We start from the raw sequence: 22,206 nt of genomic DNA on the forward strand, positions 1-22,206 counted from the left end.
ATGAGCTTGGTTCGATCATTTTGGCCTAAGAAGGCACTGCCCTCTGCCCAGCAATGACCAACATCAGAAGCCAGTTTCTAGAAGGCCCCCCCCCACTCTGTATTGTCTACAGAGCTGTAAATCAAAAGAGGACTTTTGGACTTCCCTGGCGGTCCGGTGGTTAAGACTCCGTGCTCCCAATGCAGGGGGCGTGGGTTCGATCCCTGGTCGGGGAACTAAGATCCTGCATGCCTCAAGGGAAGGCCAAAAAAAAGGGGGTGGGGGAGGGGACTTCTGTCAGAAGAGATTTTTCGTGAAGTTTAGCGCTCACATGGACTAGAAAGAAGCATAAAGACACGTGATTCGAGATCAGCACCCTTATTTCAAAGAAGAGGAAACTGAGGCCCAGAAGGGCAGGTAACGAGGCCAGCCAGCAAACCTACAGCCAAGTTTGGAATAGCTGGCAGGCCTGTGACCCACGGCCAGATGCCTTTCTGCCATTCCAACAGGCCTTTTCTTCCATTCATGTCTGAACCATTTCTGAATCATATATTCCTATCTCAGGATGCCAAATTGGTGGGCAGGTCCTGGGGCTCGGGCTGCCAGTGTGCCCAGCCTCTCTTGATTTCTTAGCAATGGTGCAACCAGCCTCACCATGAGAATTGAGAAGCAAAGAATCCCTCCCATCACCCACTAATGCAACTAGCAATGCCACTGAGTGGACCCAGTCTGACCTGTCAGGGCTGGGTGTGCAGCCACCCTAGGCCTCATCCTCCCATTACAGAATATAAAAGGCACAGGACATCCGGGTTAATAAACAGCTTTATTTGCCCTTGACAGCATCAATTTTCTTACATTCTCAATTAATTTGCCATTAAAGTGCTGGAAATTTTCTTAATCACAATAACATTTGTTAAAAGAAATCAGAATTAATATCAGGAACGTGGCGATCACAAAGAAAACATTTCTCTTACAACACACAGAATGGAAGGCCCTCGTGTTGAGTTGGTGGGTTGACTAATTTGCAAACAGATTCTAAATTCCCTCTCACCGTGAGCACCAAACGGGCTGGGACCGCCACCCCGAGGGAAGAAAAAGCAACGCTAAGGAGTTCTAGAAACACCCACATGCTCTGCCTGGCGGCTCCTCTCAGCCATCTTTGGGTGTTTCCTGTTTGAGTAGATCTGACGGTAGGAGAAATGAAGGTCTGGGCCCCCTCTACTGCCTTCTCCACCCCCCACCCTTACTAACATAAGCCCCAAAAGTCATTACAATGAAAAAGTGGGTTTCCATGACCCCAACACTAACAATGTTCAGTAAAAATGAGGATAATAAACACAAAAGCTTGCTTAGTAAACAGGAGCTCTCAGCGTTCAATGCAAAAAAAAAAAACACTGAAATCTTAAGGCAAATACTGTTGACTTTGCACACGGGCTGGACGAAGAACTTAGAACTCTTTACCTATCTGTAAAGCTCCAGGAGGAGCCTAAAGGCGCTTGGCTTTTCAGCGCTTGCCCCTGCCAGAGGCCAGATGTTTGCGTTGCTGCTGAGGCTGTCGGCCGGCGTGTTTCTCTTTGGAGTTTATATACAAACACACCCCAGGCTGATGTATTTTTATACATATATGTACACACACACACAGAGGCCTGCTACTCTTTCTTTGTGGAAACTGCCAGCTCCACCTCGGGAAGCTGGATGCCAACCTTAGTCCCACTGTCACTGCTAGAAGAAGATGACAGTCGGGACTTCTTAGAGGCCAAGGACACTCCACTCCCCTGTAACTTGCCTGCCTCATCATCACTCCCAGTGACCTCATAATGACCTTTGCTCTTTGACCCCAATCCACCAAAGGTACCAAATTTCAGCTTCCCATGTTTCCCTTTGACTTTCCCGCCTTCCAGCGACACTTCCCCACCTTCGAACTCCAAAGTTCCCGGAGGGGTAGAAGATGCAGAATGCTCCCTTTCTTCACTGAAGGAATTTGAGCGGTGCTGTGGCTTCTTGCTTTTGAATAAGGAGAATTTGCCTTTGGGCGAAGCTGTTTCCACTTCTGCCTCTCCTTCCAGAGAGCCTAGGCTGGCCTTGGAGCTCTTCAGGTCACCTTTGGACCCTGAAATGGTTGCTTCCGGTGAGCCGGTGACACCAGCTTTCCCTTTAGGTTTGGAAAAGCTGAACTTGGGCATTTTGATTTTGGACTTTTTAAGTTTTACATCAGACTCTTCCCACTCGCCCTCTCCGGCACCAGACTGGACACTGGCCTCCGCTTTAGGGAAGTTAATATCCACCCCTACTTCTCTGCCAACCAGCTCATGGCCAGAGGTGAACTTGGGGATCTTCATCTTGGGGAATGTTACTTTTCCAGATCCGTTTTCCAAGTGGCCTTGAGGCCCAGACACGCTCAGCCCAGGACCCTGAAGTCCAATCTGGCCTCCTTTGACACCTCCTTCTATCTTTGGTCCTGAGAAATGAAGTCCTCCGGCAAACTTAGGTGCATCCAAGTTGAGAGCAGAGGAGACCTGGGGTCCTTTCCACTCCCCCCCGGAACCTTTGACGCTCACATGCCCCTCACCCAGGCTGGTATCTGGGGCACTGACACCCCCTGAAACATCCATGCCTCCTTTGATTTTCGGGCCCTTCAAGCTGACACCAAAATCTGACTCAGGAGATGCCACGTTAAATGAAGGCCCTTTCATGCCAATGTCAGGAAAGGCCCCGTGGAAACCTATTCCTGAACCTTTCAGATCACCTTTGATTTCAGGACCAGAAATATGCCCGGTTGGGAGTTTCACATTCACACCTGGCAGCTCCGCCTCACATCTGGATGACTTAATTCCAGGCATTTGGAGGTTTCCCTCTAGGCCTTGAACACTGATGCCCGGAAGACCTCCTCCAACCGTGGGGCCTTTCATCTCACCACTGGCCCCAAGGCTGCCTTTTACTTTTGGTCCTTCCAAGTTCAAGTCCACATCTGGTGCTGAGATTTGAGGGCCAGAGATCTGAGGCCCTTTCAGGTTCAGGCCTCTGAGGTTCAAATCTATGCCGGGCCCCTTTAGTTCTCCAGCAGCTTGTGGCCCCTTGACGCTGATGTCCAAGTCGGACCCTGGAGCAGAGATGCCAAACTGGGGCAGCTTCATCTTAGGAAGTTTGATACCACCTTCAGGTGCCTCCAAGCTTAGATCAGGAGCACCTACTGATACTTCAGGACACTTGATGTCACCAGAGACAGCCAGGTCTCCCTGCAGGTTTGGTCCCTTCAGGGTCACATCTGGCGCACCGACATCAAGCACTGCTGTGGAATCAATTCCAGGCACTTTCACACCATCACCTTCCACCTTCACCTTTCCACCGACACCTCTGAGGTCAAGCCCGGGAGCATGCACCTTCATGCTGGGAACAGATACATCCAGGCCTCCCTTCAAACTTGGTCCTTTCAAGTTCAGGTCAAGGTCAGGTCCAGAGACTTTTGGCGCAGAGAGGTTCCCTGAAGGCAAGTCTACTTTTGGCCCTTTCAGAGACACATCGGGCCCTTCAAGCTTAACATCTGGTGCGCTCAAGCCTCCTTCTAGAGAGGGCAGCTGGACCTCAGCTCCCCCACCCTCCATCTTCACACCAGGGACACCGATCTTGGGCATCGAAAACTTGGGGAACTTAATTTTCGATTCTGGACCTTGCAGATCTACATCTGGTCCTTCCAGTCCCACACTGGGGATGTCACCCTTTATCTTTGGTCCTTTCAAGTTAACACTCACATCAGGGATGGGGACTTGAGGGGCAGAAATGCTGAATGATGGTGCTTTGACTTTAGCATCTGGGCCTTCAATGTTGATGTCAGATGCATCCAAGTTTGCCTGCACCCTGGGGCCTTTCCAGTCGCCCTCTATTTTTGGCCCTGAGACATCCACACCTGGCACCTTGAACTTGGGAGCCTTCAGCTTGAGGTCAGGACCTTCCACATGAATCCCTGGTGAGGAACTATCCAGATCAGGTGCCTGGATTTCACCCCCCATTTTGGGGCCAGGGAGGGAAGCTTCAGCTTTAAATTTAGGTGACTTAATGTCAAATTCTACATCTGGAAAGTACATTTTTCCAAACATAGGTTTCTTGGTCTTGGGAGATTTCATGTCGACTTTAAGTGAGGCATCGGGCCCTGCAACGTTGACGTCTACCTCAGGAGACTTGAGACTGGCATCGATCTCACCCCCAGGAGCATTCAAATCAAATCCTTGTTTTTTGGCCTTAATTTTAGGCCCACTCATGTGAATTTTAGGCATTTTAAACTTACTTTTCTTGCCCTTGCCACCAACACTCATTTCAGGAGCCTCAACATTCAGCTCTGCCTCAGGAACTGTGACATCAAGCGAAGGGGATTTGAAGTCAGCTTTGGGGCTTTTTGCCCCGAACCCAAACTTGGGTTTCTTAAATTTCGGAATTTTCACATCTGGCCCCTCAGTGTTAATATCTGGGCTCTCCACGTGTACATCTAAGCTTGGAGCTTCTAAATCAACTTTGGGTCCCTTGAGGTCCAGTTCACCGCCTTCTAATTTGGGACCAGAAACTCCAATTTTGGGTGCCTTGAGATGCAAATCAGTATCAGGTGCGGTTACTTTAGGGGCAGATATATCCAGTGAGGGCATCTTCAAACATGGGCCACTGAGTTTGGCATCAGGGCCTTCAAAATCCAGACCTGGACCTTTAAGGTCTACTTCTGGGCCTTTGAAAGTCCCTTCAATCTTAGGGACAGACACATCGAAATCTCCTTTGCCTGTGGATCCTTTCAAATCCAGGTCAACATCAGGCATGGAGATCTTAGGAGCTTTGATGTTCATCTCTGGCATCTTGAACTTGGGGCCCTTCAGTTTCGCATCTGGACCTTCAATATTCACGTCTGGAACGTCCACCTTGGGTCCTGAGACGTCAATGTCAGCCTTAGGCAGGTTCACATCCACTTCTGGGCCCTCTCCTTTGAAGCCAGGCATGCTGAACTTGGGCATTTTCACCTTAGGCATCTTCAGGTGCCAGTCTGCGCCATGAACGTCCACATCTGGAACATCAATGTCCACTTTGGGGCCCTTGACATCGACTTCAGGGCCCTTGAAGTCACCTTCCATCTTAGGCAGAGAAACATCCACATCTCCCTTTACTTTGGGTCCTTTCAGGTTTAAGTCAATGCCAGGGATGGAGATCTTAGGAGCTTTGACATTCATCTCTGGCATCTTGAACTTGGGGCCCTTCAGTTTCGCATCGGGACCTTCAATATCCACGTCTGGAACAGCAATGTCCACCTTGGGTCCTGAGACGTCAATGTCAGCCTTGGGCAGGTTCACATCCACTTCAGGGCCCTCTCCTTTGAAGCCAGGCACACCGATCCTGGGCGCCTTGAGATGCAGGTCAGGCATTTTAAACTTGGGGCCCTTCAGTTTCCCTTCTGGACCATTAATGTCAAAATCAGGAGTGTCTATATCCAGCTTAGGGCCTTTAACATCTATTTTGGGGCCTTTCAGATCTTCTTCCAGTTTAGGGATGGAAGCATCAAAATCTCCTTTTATCTTAGGTCCTTTCAAGTTCAAATCAATATCACTCATGGAGATTTGTGGGGTTTTAAAATGGACATCAGGCATCTTAAATTTGGGTCCTTTGAGTTTCCCTTCAGGACCTTCAATGTCCACCTCTGGCCCTTTCAGATCGCCTTCTACCTTAGGCAGTGCAAAGTCCACATCCCCCTTTACCTTTGGCCCTTTCAGACTTAAGTCAAAGTCAGGCATGGAGATCTTGGGGGCTTTAATGTTCATCTCTGGCATCTTAAATTTAGGCCCCTTCAGTTTTCCATCTGGACCTTCAATATTGATATCAGGAGTGTCAATGTCCAGTTTGGGGCTCTTGATGTCCACCTCAGGGGCCTTGAGATCACCCTCAACTTTGGGCAGAGAGATATCAACATCACCCTTCATTTTGGGGCCCTTCAGGTTAAAGTCAAGGTCAGGCATGGAGATTTTAGGGGCTTTTATGTTCATCTCCGGCATCTTGAATTTAGGGCCCTTCAGTTTTGCATCTGGACCGTCAATATTTACATCTGGAACATCAACATCCACCTTGGGTCCTGAGACGTCAATGTCAGCCTTAGGCAGGTTCATATCCACTTCAGGGCCCTCTCCTTTGAAACCAGGCATGCTGAACTTGGGCATTTTCACCTTAGGCATCTTCAGATGCCAGTCTGGGCCATGAACGTCCACATTTGGGACATCAATGTCCACTTTGGGGCCCTTGACGTCAACTTCGGGGCCCTTGAGGTCACCTTCCGGGCCCTTGAGGTCACCTTCCACCTTAGGCAGAGAAACATCCACATCTCCCTTTACTTTGGGTCCTTTCAGGTTTAAGTCAATGCCAGGCATGGAGATCTTAGGAGCTTTGATGTTCATCTCCGGCATCTTGAACTTGGGGCCCTTCAGTTTCACATCTGGACCTTCAGTATTCATGTCTGCAACATCAATGTCAACCTTGGGTCCTGAGACATCAATGTCAGCTTTAGACAGGTTCACATCCACTTCTGGGCCCTCTCCTTTGAAGCCAGGCATGCTGATCTTGGGCATTTTCACCTTAGGCATCTTCAGGTGCCAGTCTGGGCCATGCACGTCCACATCTGGAACATCAATGTCCACTTTGGGACCTTTGACGTCAACTTCAGGGCCCTTGAGGTCACCTTCAACTTTGGGCAGAGTAACATCCACATCACCCTTTACCTTGGGGCCCTTCAGATTCAGGTCAACTTCAGGCATGGAGATCTTGGGTGCCTTGAGGTGCAGGTCAGGCATTTTAAACTTGGGGCCCTTCAGTTTCCCTTCTGGACCATGAACATCAATGTCAGGAGTGTCTATGTCCACCTTGGGTCCTGAGACATCAATGTCAGCCTTGGGCAGGTTCACATCCACTTCAGGGCCTTCTCCCTTGAAGCTGGGCATGCTGATCTTGGGCATTTTTATCTTAGGCATCTTCAGGTGCCAGTCTGGGCCTTGAACATCCACATCAGGGACATCAACGTCCACTTTGGGACCTCTGATGTCAACTTCAGGGGCCTTTAGGTCACCTTCCACCTTAGGCACAGAAACATCCACATCTCCTTTCACCTTAGGACTTTTCAGGTGCAAATCAAAGTCAGGCATGGAGATCTTGGGGGCTTTGATGTTCATCTCAGGCATCTTGAACTTGGGGCCCTTCAGTTTCACATCTGGACCTTCAATATCCACATCTGGAATATCAACGTCCACCTTGGGTCCTGAGACATCAATGTCGGCCTTGGGAAGGTTCACATCCACTTCTGGGCCCTCTCCTTTGAAGCCAGGCATGCTGATCTTGGGCATTTTTATCTTGGGCATCTTCGGGTGCCAGTCTGGGCCATGCACATCCACATCAGGGACATCAACGTCCACTTTGGGACCTCTGATGTCAACTTCAGGGGCCTTTAGGTCACCTTCCACCTTAGGCACAGAAACATCCACATCTCCTCTCACTTTAGGACCTTTCAGGTGCAAATCAAAGTCAGGCATGGAGATCTTGGGGGCTCTGATGTTCATCTCTGGCATCTTGAACTTAGGACCTTTCAACTTTCCCTCAGGTCCTTCAATGTTAACATCAGGGCCTTCAATGTCCATCTTGGGTCCTGACACATCAATGTTGGTCTTGGGGAGGTTCACATCCACTTCTGGGCCCTCTCCTTTGAAGCCAGGCATGCTGATCTTGGGCATTTTTATCTTGGGCATCTTCAGGTGCCAGTCTGGGCCTTGAGTATCCACATCTGGAGCATCAGTGTCCACTTTGGGACCTTTGATGTCGATCTCAGGGCCTTTCAGATCTCCTTCAGTCTTGGGAAGGGAAACATCTATATCACCCTTCACCTTGGGCCCCTTCAGGTTTAAATCAATGTTAGGCATGGAGATCTTGGGTGCCTTCAGGTGCATCTCTGGCATCTTGAATTTGGGCCCCTTCAATTTCCCCTCTAGGCCTTCAATGTTAATATCAGGAGTTTCAATGTCCACTTTGGGGCCCTTGATGTCCACCTCAGGGGCCTTGAGGTCACCTTCCACTTTTGGCAAAGTCACATCCACATCACCCTTTAGTTTGGGGCCCTTCAGGTTAAAGTCAAGGTCAGGCATGGACATTTTGGGAGCTTTGATGTTCATCTCTGGCATCTTGAATTTGGGGCCCTTCAGTTTCGCATCTGGACCTTCAATCTTCACATCTGGGGCATCAATGTCCACTTTGGGGCCAGAAATACCAATGTCAGCTTTGGGCAGGTTCACATCCACTTCAGGGCCCTCTCCTTTGAAGCCAGGCATGCTGAACTTGGGCATTTTCACCTTGGGCATCTTCAGGTGCCAGTCAGGGCCTTGAACATCCACATCTGGGACATCAACGTCCACTTTGGGCCCTTTGATGTCCACACCTGGCACGTTCATTTCACCTTCTATCTTGGGCACAGACACATTCACATCCCCTTTGACTTTGGGGCCTTTCAAGTGTAAGTCCATATCAGGCATGGAGACCTTGGGAGCTTTGATATTCATATCAGGCATCTTGAATTTGGGACCTTTTAAGCCTCCCTCTAGACCTTCCACATTGATTTCTGGGCCCTCAATGTCCATTCTGGGACCCTCTATGTTGATATCTCCTTTTGGCAGATCCACAGCCATATCTGGCCCTTCTGCTTTTAAGCCGGGCACACTGAACTTGGGCATTTTCATCTTGGGCATTTTCAAATTCCAGTCTGGACCATGAACATCCACATCAGGTGCATCAAGATGAACTTCTGGTGCCTTAATGTCCACTTTGGGTCCTTTAAAATCACCTTCTAAATTAGGACCTGCAACATCTAAGTCTCCTTTGACTTTAGGACCTTTCAGATTTAACTCCACATCAGGCATAGACACTTTAGGAGACGAAATACTCAGGAAAGGCATTTTGAACTTGGGTCCTTTCACTTTTCCTTGGACCTCAATATCGGGAGCATTAATGTCAACTTTTGGACCTGTTACATCAATATCTGGCTTTTTGACTTTGACATCTACCTCAGGTGTCTGAACTTTGGAGCCTGAAAAATTAAATTTGGGAAGCTTAAAGCGAGATTTCTTTGACTTGCCTTCAATATTGAGCTTAGGACCAGAAATGTCCACTTCTGGGCCCTTTACATCTAACTTGGGAGCTTTAATGTCACCTTCCAATTTGGGTCCAGAAATATCAACATCTCCCTTAAGTTTTGAGCCTTTCAAATTCAGGTCAATTTCTGGCATGGAGATCTTGGGCATGTTTACATGCATATCAGGCATCTTCAGCTTTGGACCTTTTAATTTGCCTTCTGGGCCATGAATATCAATATCTGGCGCATCTACCTCTATCTTCGGTCCTTTGATGCCAAGAGAAGGCCCTTTCAAATCACCTTCTACATTTGGAAGTGAAATATCCACCTCTCCTTTCATTTTAGGGTCTTTAAGATTAAGGTCCAAATCTGGCATTGATATCTTAGGAGCTTTGACATTCATCTCTGGCATCTTGAACTTGGGGCCCTTCAGTTTCGCATCGGGACCTTCAATATCCACGTCTGGAACAGCAATGTCCACCTTGGGTCCTGAGACGTCAATGTCAGCCTTGGGCAGGTTCACATCCACTTCTGGGCCCTCTCCTCTGAAGCCAGGCATGCTGATCTTGGGCATTTTTATCTTAGGCATCTTCAGGTGCCAGTCTGGACCATGAACGTCCACATCTGGAGCATCAATGTCCACTTTGGGGCCCTTCATGTCAACTTCAGGAACTTTAAGCTCACCTTCCACTTTTGGTAAAGACACATCCACATCACCCTTCAGTTTGGGGCCCTTCAGATTAAGATCAATGTCAGGCATGGAGATCTTGGGGGCTTTGATATTCATCTCTGGCATCTTGAACTTAGGACCTTTCAACTTTCCCGCTGGTCCTTCAATATTAACATCAGGGCCTTCAATGTCCACCTTGGGTCCTGACACATCAATGTCAGCTTTGGGCAGGTTCACATCCACTTCGGGGCCCTCTCCTTTGAAGCTGGGCATGCTGATCTTGGGCATTTTCATCTTAGGCATCTTCAGGTGCCAGTCTGGGCCTTGAACATCCACATCAGGGACATCAAGGTCCACTTTGGGGCCTTTGATGTCAACTTCAGGGGCCTTTAGGTCACCTTCCACCTTAGGCACAGAAACATCCACATCTCCTTTCACCTTAGGACCTTTCAGGTGCAAATCAAAGTCAGGCATGGAGATCTTGGGGGCTTTGATGTTCATCTCTGGCATCTTGAACTTAGGACCTTTCAACTTTCCCTCTGGTCCTTCAATGTCAACATCAGGGCCTTCAATGTCCACTTTGGGTCCTGACACATCAGTGTCGGCCTTGGGCAGGTTCACATCCACTTCTGGGCCCTCTCCTTTGAAGCCAGGCATGCTGAACTTGGGCATTTTCATCTTCGGCATCTTTAGGTGCCAGTCTGGGCCTTGAACATCCACATCAGGGACATCAACGTCCACTTTGGGACCTCTGATGTCAACTTCAGGTCCTTTAAAATCTCCCTCTACCTTGGGGCATGTGATATCCACATCTCCTTTCATCTTTGGACCTATTAGATTAAGATCAATATCTGGCATGTGTATCTTTGGAGTCTTAAAATGCATTTCAGGCATTTTAAACTTCGGACTTTTCCACTTTCCCTCTGGTCCTTCAATGTTAACATCAGGGCCTTCAATGTCCACCTTGGGTCCTGACACATCAGTGCCGGCCTTGGGCAGGTTCACATCCACTTCAGGGCCCTCTCCTTTGAAGCCAGGCATGCTGATCTTGGGCATTTTTATCTTGGGCATCTTCAGGTGCCAGTCTGGGCCGTGAACGTCCACATCTGAAACATCAGTGTCCACTTTGGGGCCTTTGATGTCAACTTCAGGGGCCTTTAGGTCACCTTCCACCTTAGGCACAGAAACATCCACATCTCCTCTCACTTTAGGACCTTTCAGGTGCAAATCAAAGTCAGGCATGGAGATCTTGGGGGCTTTGATGTTCATCTCTGGCATCTTGAACTTAGGACCTTTCAACTTTCCCTCTGGTCCTTCAATATTAACATCAGGGCCTTCAATGTCCACCTTGGGTCCTGAGACATCAATGTCAGCTTTAGGCAGGTTCACATCCACTTCTGGGCCTTCAGCTTTGAAGCCAGGCATGCTGAACTTCGGCATTTTCACCTTGGGCATCTTCAGATGCCAGTCGGGGCCTTGAGCATCCACATCTGGGACATCAACATCCACTCTGGGGCCTTTGATGTCCACATCGGGCACGTTCATTTCACCTTCTATCTTGGGCACAGACACATCCACATCCCCTTTGATTTTGGGGCCTTTCAAGTGTAAGTCTATATCAGGCATGGAGATCTTGGGGGCCTTGAAGTGCATCTCAGGCATCTTAAACTTGGGACCCTTAAGCTTTCCTTCTGGCCCCTCCAGGCTCACATCTGGGGATTCAATGTCCACCTTGGGTCCTGAGACATCAATGTCAGCCTTGGGCAGGTTCACATCTACATCAGGGCCCTCTCCTCTGAAGCCAGGAATGCTGAACTTGGGCATTTTCATCTTGGGCATCTTCAGCTGCCAGTCGGGGCCTTGAACATCCACATCTGGAACATCAACATCCACTCTGGGGCCTTTGATGTCCACATCGGGCACTTTCATTTCACCTTCTATCTTGGGCGCAGACACATCCACATCCCCTTTGACTTTAGGGCCTTTCAAGTTTAAGTCCACATCAGGCATGGAGATCTTGGGGGCCTTGAAGTGCATCTCAGGCATCTTAAATTTGGGACCCTTAAGCTTTCCTTCTGGCCCCTCCAGGCTCACGTCTGGGGTTTCAATGTCCACCTTGGGCCCTGAGACATCAATGTCAGCCTTGGGCAGGTTCACATCCACATCTGGGCCTTGGCCTTTGAAGCCAGGCATGCTGAATTTAGGCATTTTCATCTTGGGCATCTTCAGGTGCCAGTCTGGGCCCTGGACGTCCACATCTGGGACATCAACGTCCACTTCGGCGCCTTTGATGTCCACATCGGGCACTTTCATTTCACCTTCTATCTTGGGCACAGACACATCCACATCCCCTTTGACTTTGGGGCCTTTCAAGTGTAAGTCCACATCTGGCATGGAGATCTTGGGGGCCTTGAAGTGCATCTCAGGCATCTTAAACTTAGGTCCTTTCAACTTTGCATCAGGATATTCCAGATCAACGTCAGGCACCTCCACATCCACACTAGGACCTTTGATATCAACTTGCGGACCTTTGAGATCACCTTCTAGTTCTGGCACAGAAGCATCCATCTCTCCTTTCAGTTTGGGTCCCTTCAAATTCAAGTCCACATCTGGCATGGATATCTTGGGAGCTTTGATATTCAACTTAGGCATCTTAAATTTAGAACCTTTTAATTTTCCTTCTGGTCCCTCAATATCCAAATCAGGAGTATCAATGTCCACTTTGGGTCCAGAAACATTAATGTCAGCCTTTGGTAGGTTCACGTCTACATCAGGGCCCTCTCCTTTGAAACCAGCCATGCTGAACTTGGGCATTTTCATCTTGGGCATCTTCAGGTGCCAGTCGGGGCCTTGAACATCCACATCTGGGACATCAACGTCCACTTTGGGGCCTTCGATGTCCACATCGGGCACTTTCATTTCACCTTCTATCTTGGGCACAGACACATCCACATCCCCTTTGACTTTGGGGCCTTTCAAGTTTAAGTCCACATCAGGCATGGAGATCTTGGGGGCTTTGAAGTGCATCTCAGGCATCTTAAACTTGGGACCCTTAAGCTTTCCTTCTGGACATTCAACATCTATATCACCAACATCCACATCCATTTTAGGGGTTTTTATGTCAATTCCAGGACCTTTCAAGTCTCCTTCCACGTTGGGAAGAGAAACATCTACATCAGTTTTCAGTTTAGGGGCTTTCAGATTAAGTCCAACATCAGGCATAGAGATTTTGTGTGTTTGTATATGCATGCTTGGCATCTTGAACTTGGGACCCTTTAGTTTCCCCTCTGGACCTTCAATATTCACATCTGGAACATCAGTGTCCACCCTGGGTCCTGACACATCAATGTCAGCCTTGGGTAGGTTCACATCCACTTCTGGGCCCTCTCCTTTGAAGCCAGGCATGCTGATCTTGGGCATTTTTATCTTGGGCATCTTCAGGTGCCAGTCTGGACCATGAACTCCCACATCTGGTGCATTAATGTCTACTTTTGGACCTTCAATGTCAATGTCAGGAGCTTTAATCTCTCCTTCTACTTTTGGAACCGTAACATCATAATCTCCTTTCATTTTATGACCTTTCAAATGCAGACTAACATCAGGCATGGATATCTTCTGAGGCTTTATATTCATTTCTGGCAACTTAAATTTAGGACCTTTTAGTTTTGCATCTGGACCATCAATATTCACATTTGGAACTTCAACATCCACCTTGGGTCCTGAGACATCAATGTCAGCTTTAGGCAGGTTCACATCCACTTCAGGGCTCTCTCCTTTGAAGCCGGGCATGCTGATCTTGGGCATTTTTATCTTGGGCATCTGCAGGTGCCAGTCTGGGCCATGAACATCCACATCGGGGACATCAATGTCCACTTTGGGACCTTTGATGTCAACCTCTGGTCCTTTCAGACCCCCTTCAACTTTGGGCAGAGAAACATCCACATCACCTTTCACCTTGGGGCTCTTGAGGTTTAAATCAATGTCAGGCATGGAGATCTTCGGAGGCTTGAAGTGCATCTCAGGCATCTTAAACTTAGGACCCTTGAGCTTCCCTTCTGGACCTTCAAGGCTCATATCTGGGGCTTCAATCTCAACTTTGGGTACAGAGATGTCAATGTCAGCTTTAGGCAGGTTCACATCCACTTCAGGGGCCTCTCCTTTGAAGCCAGCCATGCTGAATTTGGGCATTTTCATCTTGGGCATCTTCAGATGCCAGTCGGGGCCTTGAGCATCCACATCTGGGACATCAACATCCACTCTGGGGCCTTTGATGTCCACATCGGGCACGTTCATTTCACCTTCTATCTTGGGCACAGACACGTCCACATCCCCTTTGATTTTGGGGCCTTTCAAGTGTAAGTCTATATCAGGCATGGAGATCTTGGGGGCCTTGAAGTGCATCTCAGGCATCTTAAACTTGGGACCCTTAAGCTTTCCTTCTGGCCCCTCCAGGCTCACATCTGGGGATTCAATGTCCACCTTGGGTCCTGAGACATCAATGTCAGCCTTGGGCAGGTTCACATCTACATCAGGGCCCTCTCCTCTGAAGCCAGGAATGCTGAACTTGGGCATTTTCATCTTGGGCATCTTCAGCTGCCAGTCGGGGCCTTGAACATCCACATCTGGAACATCAACATCCACTTTGGGGCCTTTGATGTCCACATCGGGCACGTTCATTTCACCTTCTATCTTGGGCGCAGACACATCCACATCCCCTTTGACTCTGGGGCCTTTCAAGTGTAAGTCCACATCAGGCATGGAGACTTTGGGGGCCTTGAAGTGCATCTCAGGCATCTTAAACTTGGGACCCTTAAGCTTTCCTTCTGGTCCCTCAAGGTTCACATCCGGGGCTTCAATGTCCACCTTGGGTCCTGAGACGTCAATGTCAGCCTTGGGTAGGTTGACATCCACTTCTGGGCCCTCTCCTCTGAAGCCAGGCATGCTGAACTTGGGCATTTTCATCTTGGGCATCTTCAGGTGCCAGTCGGGGCCTTGAACATCCACATCTGGGACATCAACATCCACTTTGGGGCCTTTCATGTCCATATCTGGCACTTTCATTTCACCTTCTATCTTGGGCACAGAAACATCCACATCACCTTTGACTTTAGGGCCTTTCAAGTGTAAATCTATATCAGGCATGGAGATCTTGGGGGCCTTGAAGTGCATCTCAGGCATCTTAAACTTGGGACCCTTGAGCTTCCCTTCCGGCCCCTCAAGGCTCACATCTGGGGCTTCAATGTCCATCTTGGGTCCTGAGACATCAATATCCGCCTTGGGTGGATTCACGTCCACTTCAGGGCCCTCTCCTCTGAAGCCGGGCACGCTGAACTTGGGCATTTTCATCTTGGGCATCTTCAGCTGCCAGTCGGGGCCTTGAGCGTCCACATCTGGGACATCAACATCCACTCTGGGGCCTTTGATGTCCACATCGGGCACTTTCATTTCACCTTCTATCTTGGGCACAGACACATCCACATCCCCTTTGACTTTGGGGCCTTTCAAGTGTAAGTCCACATCAGGCATGGAGATCTTGGGGGCCCTGAAGTGCATCTCAGGCATTTTAAACTTGGGACCCTTAAGCTTTCCTTCTGGCCCCTCCAGGCTCACATCTGGGGCTTCAATGTCCACCTTGGGTCCGGAGACCTCAATGTCAGCTTTGGGCTGTTTCATGTCCACATCTGGGCCCTCGCCTTTGAAGCTTGGCCTGCTGAATTTAGGCATTTTCATCTTGGGCATCTTCAGGTGCCAGTCTGGGCCCTGGACGTCCACATCTGGTGCTTTAACATCTACTTTGGGGCCTGTGGTGTCCACATGTGGAGCTTTCATCTCACCTTCTATTTGTGGTGCAGACACACCTAGATTCCCTTTCATTTGGGGTCCTTTAAAATCCATGTCAACATCTGGCAGGGTCATCTTGGGAGCTTTGAAGTGCATCTCAGGCATCTTAAACTTGGGGCCTTTCAACTTCCCTTCTGGTCCTTCAAGGCTCAGATCTGGAGCACTAATATCTACCTTGCATGCAGAAATGTCGACATCAGCCTTGGGCAGGTTCACATCCAATTCTGGGCCCTCTCCTTTAAGGCTGGGCTTGGTGAATCTGGGCATTTTCATCTTTGGCATCTTTAGGTTCCAATCAGGACTGTGAACTCCAACATCTGGGGCACTGATGTCTACCTTTGGCCCCTTCAGGTCCCCTTCCAGCTTTGGCACTGTAACATCATATTCCCCCTTTACCTTGGGACCTTTCATATGCAAATCTACATCAGGCATGGAGATCTTGCGGGCCTTGATATTCACCTCAGGCATCTTAAACTTGGGACCCTTCAGCTTTCCTTCAGGTCCTTCAATATTCACATCTGGAAGTTCAACATCCACCTTGGGTCCAGCGATGTCAATGTCAGTCTTGGGCAGGTTCACATCCACTTCTGGGACCTCTGCTTTGAGGCCGGGCATGCTGAACTTGGGCATTTTCATTTTGGGCATCTTCAGGTGCCAGTCTGGGCCATGAACGTCCACATCTGGAGCATCAATGTCCAGTTTGGCACTTTTAAGTTCAACATCAGGAACTTTAATCTCACCTTCAACCTTCGGCACTGTGACATCATATTCTCCTTTTACACTAGGGCCTTTCAAATGTAAGTCCACATCTGGTATGGAGATCTTTGGGGCTTTGATATTCATCTCAGGCATCTTAAACTTGGGTCCTTTCAATTTCCCCTCTGGTCCCTCAATACTCACATCTGGAGCACAGACATCTACCTTGGGCCCAGAAATGTCCACATCAGGCTCAGGCAGGTTTACATTCACTTCGGGGCCCTCTGCTTTGAACCCTGGCACAGTGAATTTGGGCATTTTCATCTTGGGCATCTTCAGGTGCCAGTCCGGGCCATGAACGTCCACATCTGGGGCATCAGTGTCCACTTTGGGGCCTTTCAGCTCTCCTTCAAGTTTTGCTGCTCTTACATCATACTCTCCTTTTACCTTTGGGCCTTTCACATGCAAATCCACATCAGGCATGGTGATCTTTGGTGTCTTGACACTCACTTCAGGCAGCTGAACATCAGGGCCTTTAAGGTTGCCCACCGGGCCCCCTATGTTCACATTTGGGGCTTCCACACTGATCTTGGGCCCTGAAATACTGACATCACCTTTGGGGAGATTCACATCTACATCTGGCCCTTCCCCTTTAACTCCTGGAGTGCTGAACTTGGGCATTTTCATCTTGGGCATTTTCAGGTTCCAGTCCAGACCATGAATGTCCACATCTGGGGCACTGACATCCACTTTGGGGCCTCTGACATCAACTTCAGGGACACTGACTTTCTCCTCTACTTTTGGAAGCATGACATCCACACCCCCTTTCACCTTTGGTGCAGCCACATTTAAGTCTACATCTGCCATAGAGATCTTACAGGTTCCTTCTTCCCCAGAAGGACCCCTAAACTTGGGGCCAGTCATGGTCCCCTCTAGGCTGGGTGCCTCTATGTCCACTTTGGCACCTTTAACTGCCACTTGAGGGCCTTTAACATCACCTTGAACCCCAGGAGCAGAAACCTTAATGTCTCCTTTCAGTTTAGGGGACCTGAGGCTCAGATCCACATCCTGCATGGAGATTTTAGGTGTCTGAACAATCATTTCAGGAGTCTTGATTTTAGGACCTTTCATCTTCCCTTCCAGCCCCCCAGAAGCAACCTCAGGCAGGCCAACATCCCCAGAGACCCCAGGAAGTGTCACATCAATGCCAGCTCCCTCTCCCTTAGAACCTGATACAGAGAATTTGGGGGCCTTCACCTTGGGCATATTCAGTTTGCCCCCTGGCCCATGAATATCAATGTCAGGAGTTTGAACTTCCACCCTGGAGCCAGCGACGCTGCCCTCGATTTTGGGCACAGAGATGTCCACCCTTGAACTCCCCTGTGGCTTGGTACCTTTCAGGCCCAGGTCACCCTCAAGGGATGGCCCAGTGATTTGGGGGCCCTTCAGCTTCCCCTCAAACCCCTTAATACTGGCAGAGGGACCACTGACTTCTAGCTGAGGGGTCTGGATGTTCCCGCCAATGGTCAAGCCTGGCTTGCCACCCTTGTGCCCCACAGAGAATTCAGGGACAGAAACGCTCAACCCTGCCTCTGGGGCCTGACCCTCAAGACCTGTTGAGACACCAAATTTTGGCAGCTTCATGGAGGGAAATATAATTTTCCCATTATTGCCACTCTCAAGAGCTGGGCCCTGCCACTCTGCTGCCCCACCCCCAAGAGAAGACAAAACGTCCACCCCTGGGACTTGGACCCCTCCTTTGCTACCTAAGTCCAAGCCCTTTGCACTGACACTAACACCCGGGCTTCCCACCTTTATCCCAGGCACGGTGACCTGGACCTTCGAGTGGTCAGCACCTTGGAGCTCTGGTCCTGAAGTGGAAATGGACCCTGTTTGGATGTCCACAGTGGAGCCTGTGGTGGGGGACAGTGCCCCCGAGCCCGAGGGCAGTCTGATCACGGTCTTCCCAGGCTGGGTCTCCACATCCACAGTGGAGATTTCAGTCAGTTCGTGCCGTGGAATCTTGATCTTGAACTCAGGGCTGCTGATGTCAATGTCCTTGGCTCCTTCACGGCTTGTCACATCCACAGTGTAGGCTGTGACCCTCCTAGTCACCGTGATGGTGCGGCTCTGGGTCTCCCCAGGCTCCCCTTCCACTCCATCCTCTGGCTTCAGCCGAGGCTTGATCTTCGTGGTGTAGATGCGCTGGTACTCCTCGTCATCCCCGCTCTGCAGAAACACACGCCCCCCACAGGTTGCAGCAGAGTCTGCGTGAGTGACAGCCGCCTGGCCGCAGCCCAGCCCACAGCATGGTTGCCTGTTTCCCAAAGAAGCCGGGACCGTAAGGGAGGTCCACGGAGCCTCCCGGGACACAGCACAGGGGACTGAAGAGAGGGGCTGACAGCCACACCACAGGACGAAAACAGAAATTACTTGGGGAATCTCTGGTAAGCAAAAGCCATGGGGAGTGGGGACAGGTAGACTCCTGGACAGTGGAGTCTGGGAGAAGGATTTACAATCAGTTCTAGATTCAAATCGGCCCAGCAGGTCTCATGGACACCTCCTGGTGACTAGCTCTGTGTTGACTGGACCTTCAGCTCTCACCTCTCACCTCTCACCTCTCACCTGCCTAGCTTGTTTGTTTAATCTGGAGGAGAATCCTCCCAGGGACCCTTCGGAAAGCATTTGTTGAGCCTGGTTGTGCCGGGGTTAACACTTCCACTTTGAGGACTCATTATGTGTTAAATAAACAAGCCATCAGAAGCAGCAGAGAACTGTCCCTCAGGCACTCTGCTGCCCAGCCTCTGACTCACAGATGAGTCCAGGCCTCTGGAAGTAGAAAAATGATGTCTGTGAGGCAGAACTGGGCACCTGTGAAATCATTTCAAAGATGCTTGCAAAGCAGCCAACTTCCTCCTGGCACCAAGGACCAGACCAATGAGTGGGCTCCCCCGGCGGGGACCCTCGGAAGAGACTGATGGAAGACTTTTAGCGGCAGCCACACGTGAAAAGGAGAAACAGGCTGGCTCTACAGAGAGCAGAGGGTGAGAGCAGGAGAGAAGCCAGGAAGGACAAGCGAGCAAGGTCCAGTGGGCGGACAGAGGCTCAGGAAGGGGGACCGGCCCGTCGGCGTGGTCGGGGGAGCTAAGGGCACGGCCGGCCAGCCAGGCACTCACCAGAACCACTTCAGAGCTGTGGGAGCTGAAGACTTCGTGGGTCCAGGTCTGGCCAGGCTCAGGGGAATGGTCCCCCTTGCGATGCAGCTTCAGGCCCACGGTGTGGTGCCCCATGGTGTTCAGCAGCTGGGTCACCTCTCCCGACTGCAGGTTGTCAAAGTAGATGGTGGCACCCACAATCTGGTCCCCTGAGCAGGGAGGAGCAGGAAGCGGGTAAGACCACCCAGGGTCTCGGGGAAACAACACATAACCACTCTATGCCGGGCCCTCGGACTGACGTGCAGGTGTGGTAACACCCATTGTACAGATGAGGAAACTGAGGGAGAGAGGCCAATTAATTCGCCCAAAGTGGCAGAGCTCATGGGTGGTGGCGTCGGAACAGAGGACAGCGTGTCCACCAGCCCTCAGGACCACCTGCCGCGAGGACTGTGAGGGAACGAGGGACAGAGAGCGGGCAGGGGAGGGCAGGGCTTACGTACCGGCCATCCTGATGCCACTGGGACCCAGCCCTCTGCAACCACCCACCCGCTTGTGCTGCCCCTGCCTTTCCCTCCCGCACCCTCCCCCTCCCCGCCCCAGCAGCAGCCCGCACCCCGAGGTGACTCACCCTCCTTGACCACCCCAGTGCGGGCCGCAGGGGAGTTCTGCATCACCTCCTGCACAAAGACGCCGTCGTCCCTCTGGGTGATGGTCAGCCCGTGGGAGCCGCTGCCCTGCCAGTTGGGCAGCAGCAGCTCCCGGGTCGTCTCTTCCTCCTTCTCCATCTGGATGAGGTAAGGAAACGGGGCAGTGGGGGCATGAGGGGATGGGGAAGCCAGGGATTCCCCCTGGGTGTGGGGCACTGTCTCCGAGGTGCCTGCTTCCACTGTGGGCGGGCTCCCAAGGTGGACAGTGGACACAGCCGCAGCGGAGGCAACCAGCCCCTCGTCCTGTACCCCACCCCGGCCCTGCCTCCCGATAGCACGTGCCTCCTGGGTCTCTACCCTCCCCATCCTCTCACCTCCACCGCCCTCGTCACCCTCCCTCCTACTGACCTTCGCAGGACTTGGCTCAGGAGCGGATGCCTTGCCAGGAGCCCGCCCCTCCTTCCTCTCCTCTCCTCTCCTCGGAGTGTCTCTCTCTTGGGAATCTCGGTCACACAGCCTAGGGAGAAGGTCACAATCAGGCTCACACTCAGCACTCGGCTTGTCGAAACCCCGACCAGCTGCTGTGCAAGAGAGGGCTGGATGTTTTGCCCGCCGGGCCAAACCAAATCCCCAACCCTGCTACTGTCAACAGCTCCATTCACACAAGACTCTCCAGCCTGGGATCACAGGAAGGGGGTTTGGAAGCGGCCAGACTCAGAGTGCAATCCTGGTTCTGCATCTTCCCGGCTGCGCGACCCGGGCCAAGTCACTTAACTTCTCTGAACCTCCATTTCCTCATCTGCGAAAATGGAGATGATAAAGAATTCCCATGAGGACTGAAGGAGCGAGAGAAAGCATGTGAGAAAAGCTCTGGCCCACCGGAGCCTCCCAACATCCCCATTCTCATTAGGTCCTTTGTAACAGCTTCAGGCAGGAGATGTTACTGCCCCCATAGCGCAGGTGGGGAAACCGAGATTCGGAGAGGCCAGCCGGCCGGGGGTGCACCGTGACACAGCAGCTATGATCGGGCTCTGAGCCTGTAACTCCTCCTCCGATGCCACATCAGGCCTGCAGCTCTAACCTGTGCGAGACCCCTCCTCGGACTCTCCGGTACTGGGGGCCACTGGCAACCTGCAAGCAGGGCTGGTGGTGCCCTCCGTCCCCCAGTGGCCGACGGTGAGTGACTCCGGGTCACCCTAACCCCGGCCTCAGAACCAGGGGGACGCTCGCCAGCTGGGAGCTCCAGGAGCCCTGCCACAGGCAGAGGCCAAACAATGGAAGCCCCAGGCCCCCCAGCACCGGCCCAAGCCCAAGAGGCTGCGGTCCAGCTGTGCTGCCTCAAGGACGTGGTGAGTCAGGGCCCATCTGGTTGCACCTGCTGGGCCCTGAAACCAGGCCCCCATAGGTGCGGGCACTGAGGGAGCAAAGACACCCTCCAGCCACGGGATGAACTGTCGGCTGCAGAGGCGCAGGGGAAGACACCAGGCAGGCCTCCAGCCTCCAGACACCCAGAAGTACGCCTGTGAAACCATGCGGGGGGTGCTATAAATCGTGGAGAACCCGCCCAAAGCTCCTCCCTGAATCTGCTGACACCCAGAAATTAGCCAACCAATCAATAAATACATGCATACTGATCGTCTCCTGTATGTCCAACATTGTACAGGACACTGCCGAGAAAACTAGCAAGGGACGGACACAGCTCAGCCCAGCACTGAACTATATACACTGCATCAGGCTATTACCTAACTTCACTCCAAACATTTATTGAATGCACTCCACGTGCCAGATATGGAGAGTTAAAAGACTTAGCTCCTGTCCCGGATATAAGTTATGAGCAAGGTGCTCTGGGTGTGACCAATTTAGCCTCTGAATGTTCCGGAAGGCTTGGGAGCCTTCTGGGGGAATGAAATCTAAATGGAGTCTTGAAGGTGCTGAGTTTGCCTCTGAGGATGGGATTCGTGGAAATTCATAGGCACTTAGGACTTCCAGTGTCAGGCAGATCACCACACTGGTGAAGACAGCCGCAGACACCTTGTTCGCCAACCACCTGCACTCGCTCACGCAGTATTTATGTCAGCACAGGTGCCGGCT

At 51.0% G+C, this 22,206-nt stretch overlaps 1 protein-coding gene across 6 annotated transcripts in view; it reads right to left on the minus strand.

Annotated features, from left to right (window-relative positions):
* The window catches only part of AHNAK (AHNAK nucleoprotein), a 107,329-nt gene that overhangs the window by 76,828 nt on the left and 8,295 nt on the right, over positions 1 to 22,206 (minus strand). For 5 of the 6 annotated variants that reach the window (XM_081241495.1, XM_081241497.1, XM_081241496.1 and 2 more), the window contains exons 2-4: positions 20,524 to 20,632; positions 20,097 to 20,253; positions 19,490 to 19,677 (exon numbers count right to left, since the gene is read on the minus strand). In XM_081241495.1, coding sequence (XP_081097621.1) covers positions 19,490 to 19,677; positions 20,097 to 20,253 — 345 coding nt within the window. In that variant the 5' untranslated portion in view covers positions 20,524 to 20,632. Of the gene's footprint in view, positions 1 to 783; positions 18,543 to 19,489; positions 19,678 to 20,096; positions 20,254 to 20,523; positions 20,633 to 22,206 lie in introns of those variants that run through there. The other variant, XM_081241494.1, reaches the window with a different exon arrangement.

Source organism: Mesoplodon bidens (assembly GCF_964165515.1).
Source record: "Mesoplodon bidens genome assembly, chromosome: 7".
In the NCBI taxonomy this organism is placed as follows: Eukaryota; Metazoa; Chordata; class Mammalia; order Artiodactyla; family Ziphiidae; genus Mesoplodon; species Mesoplodon bidens.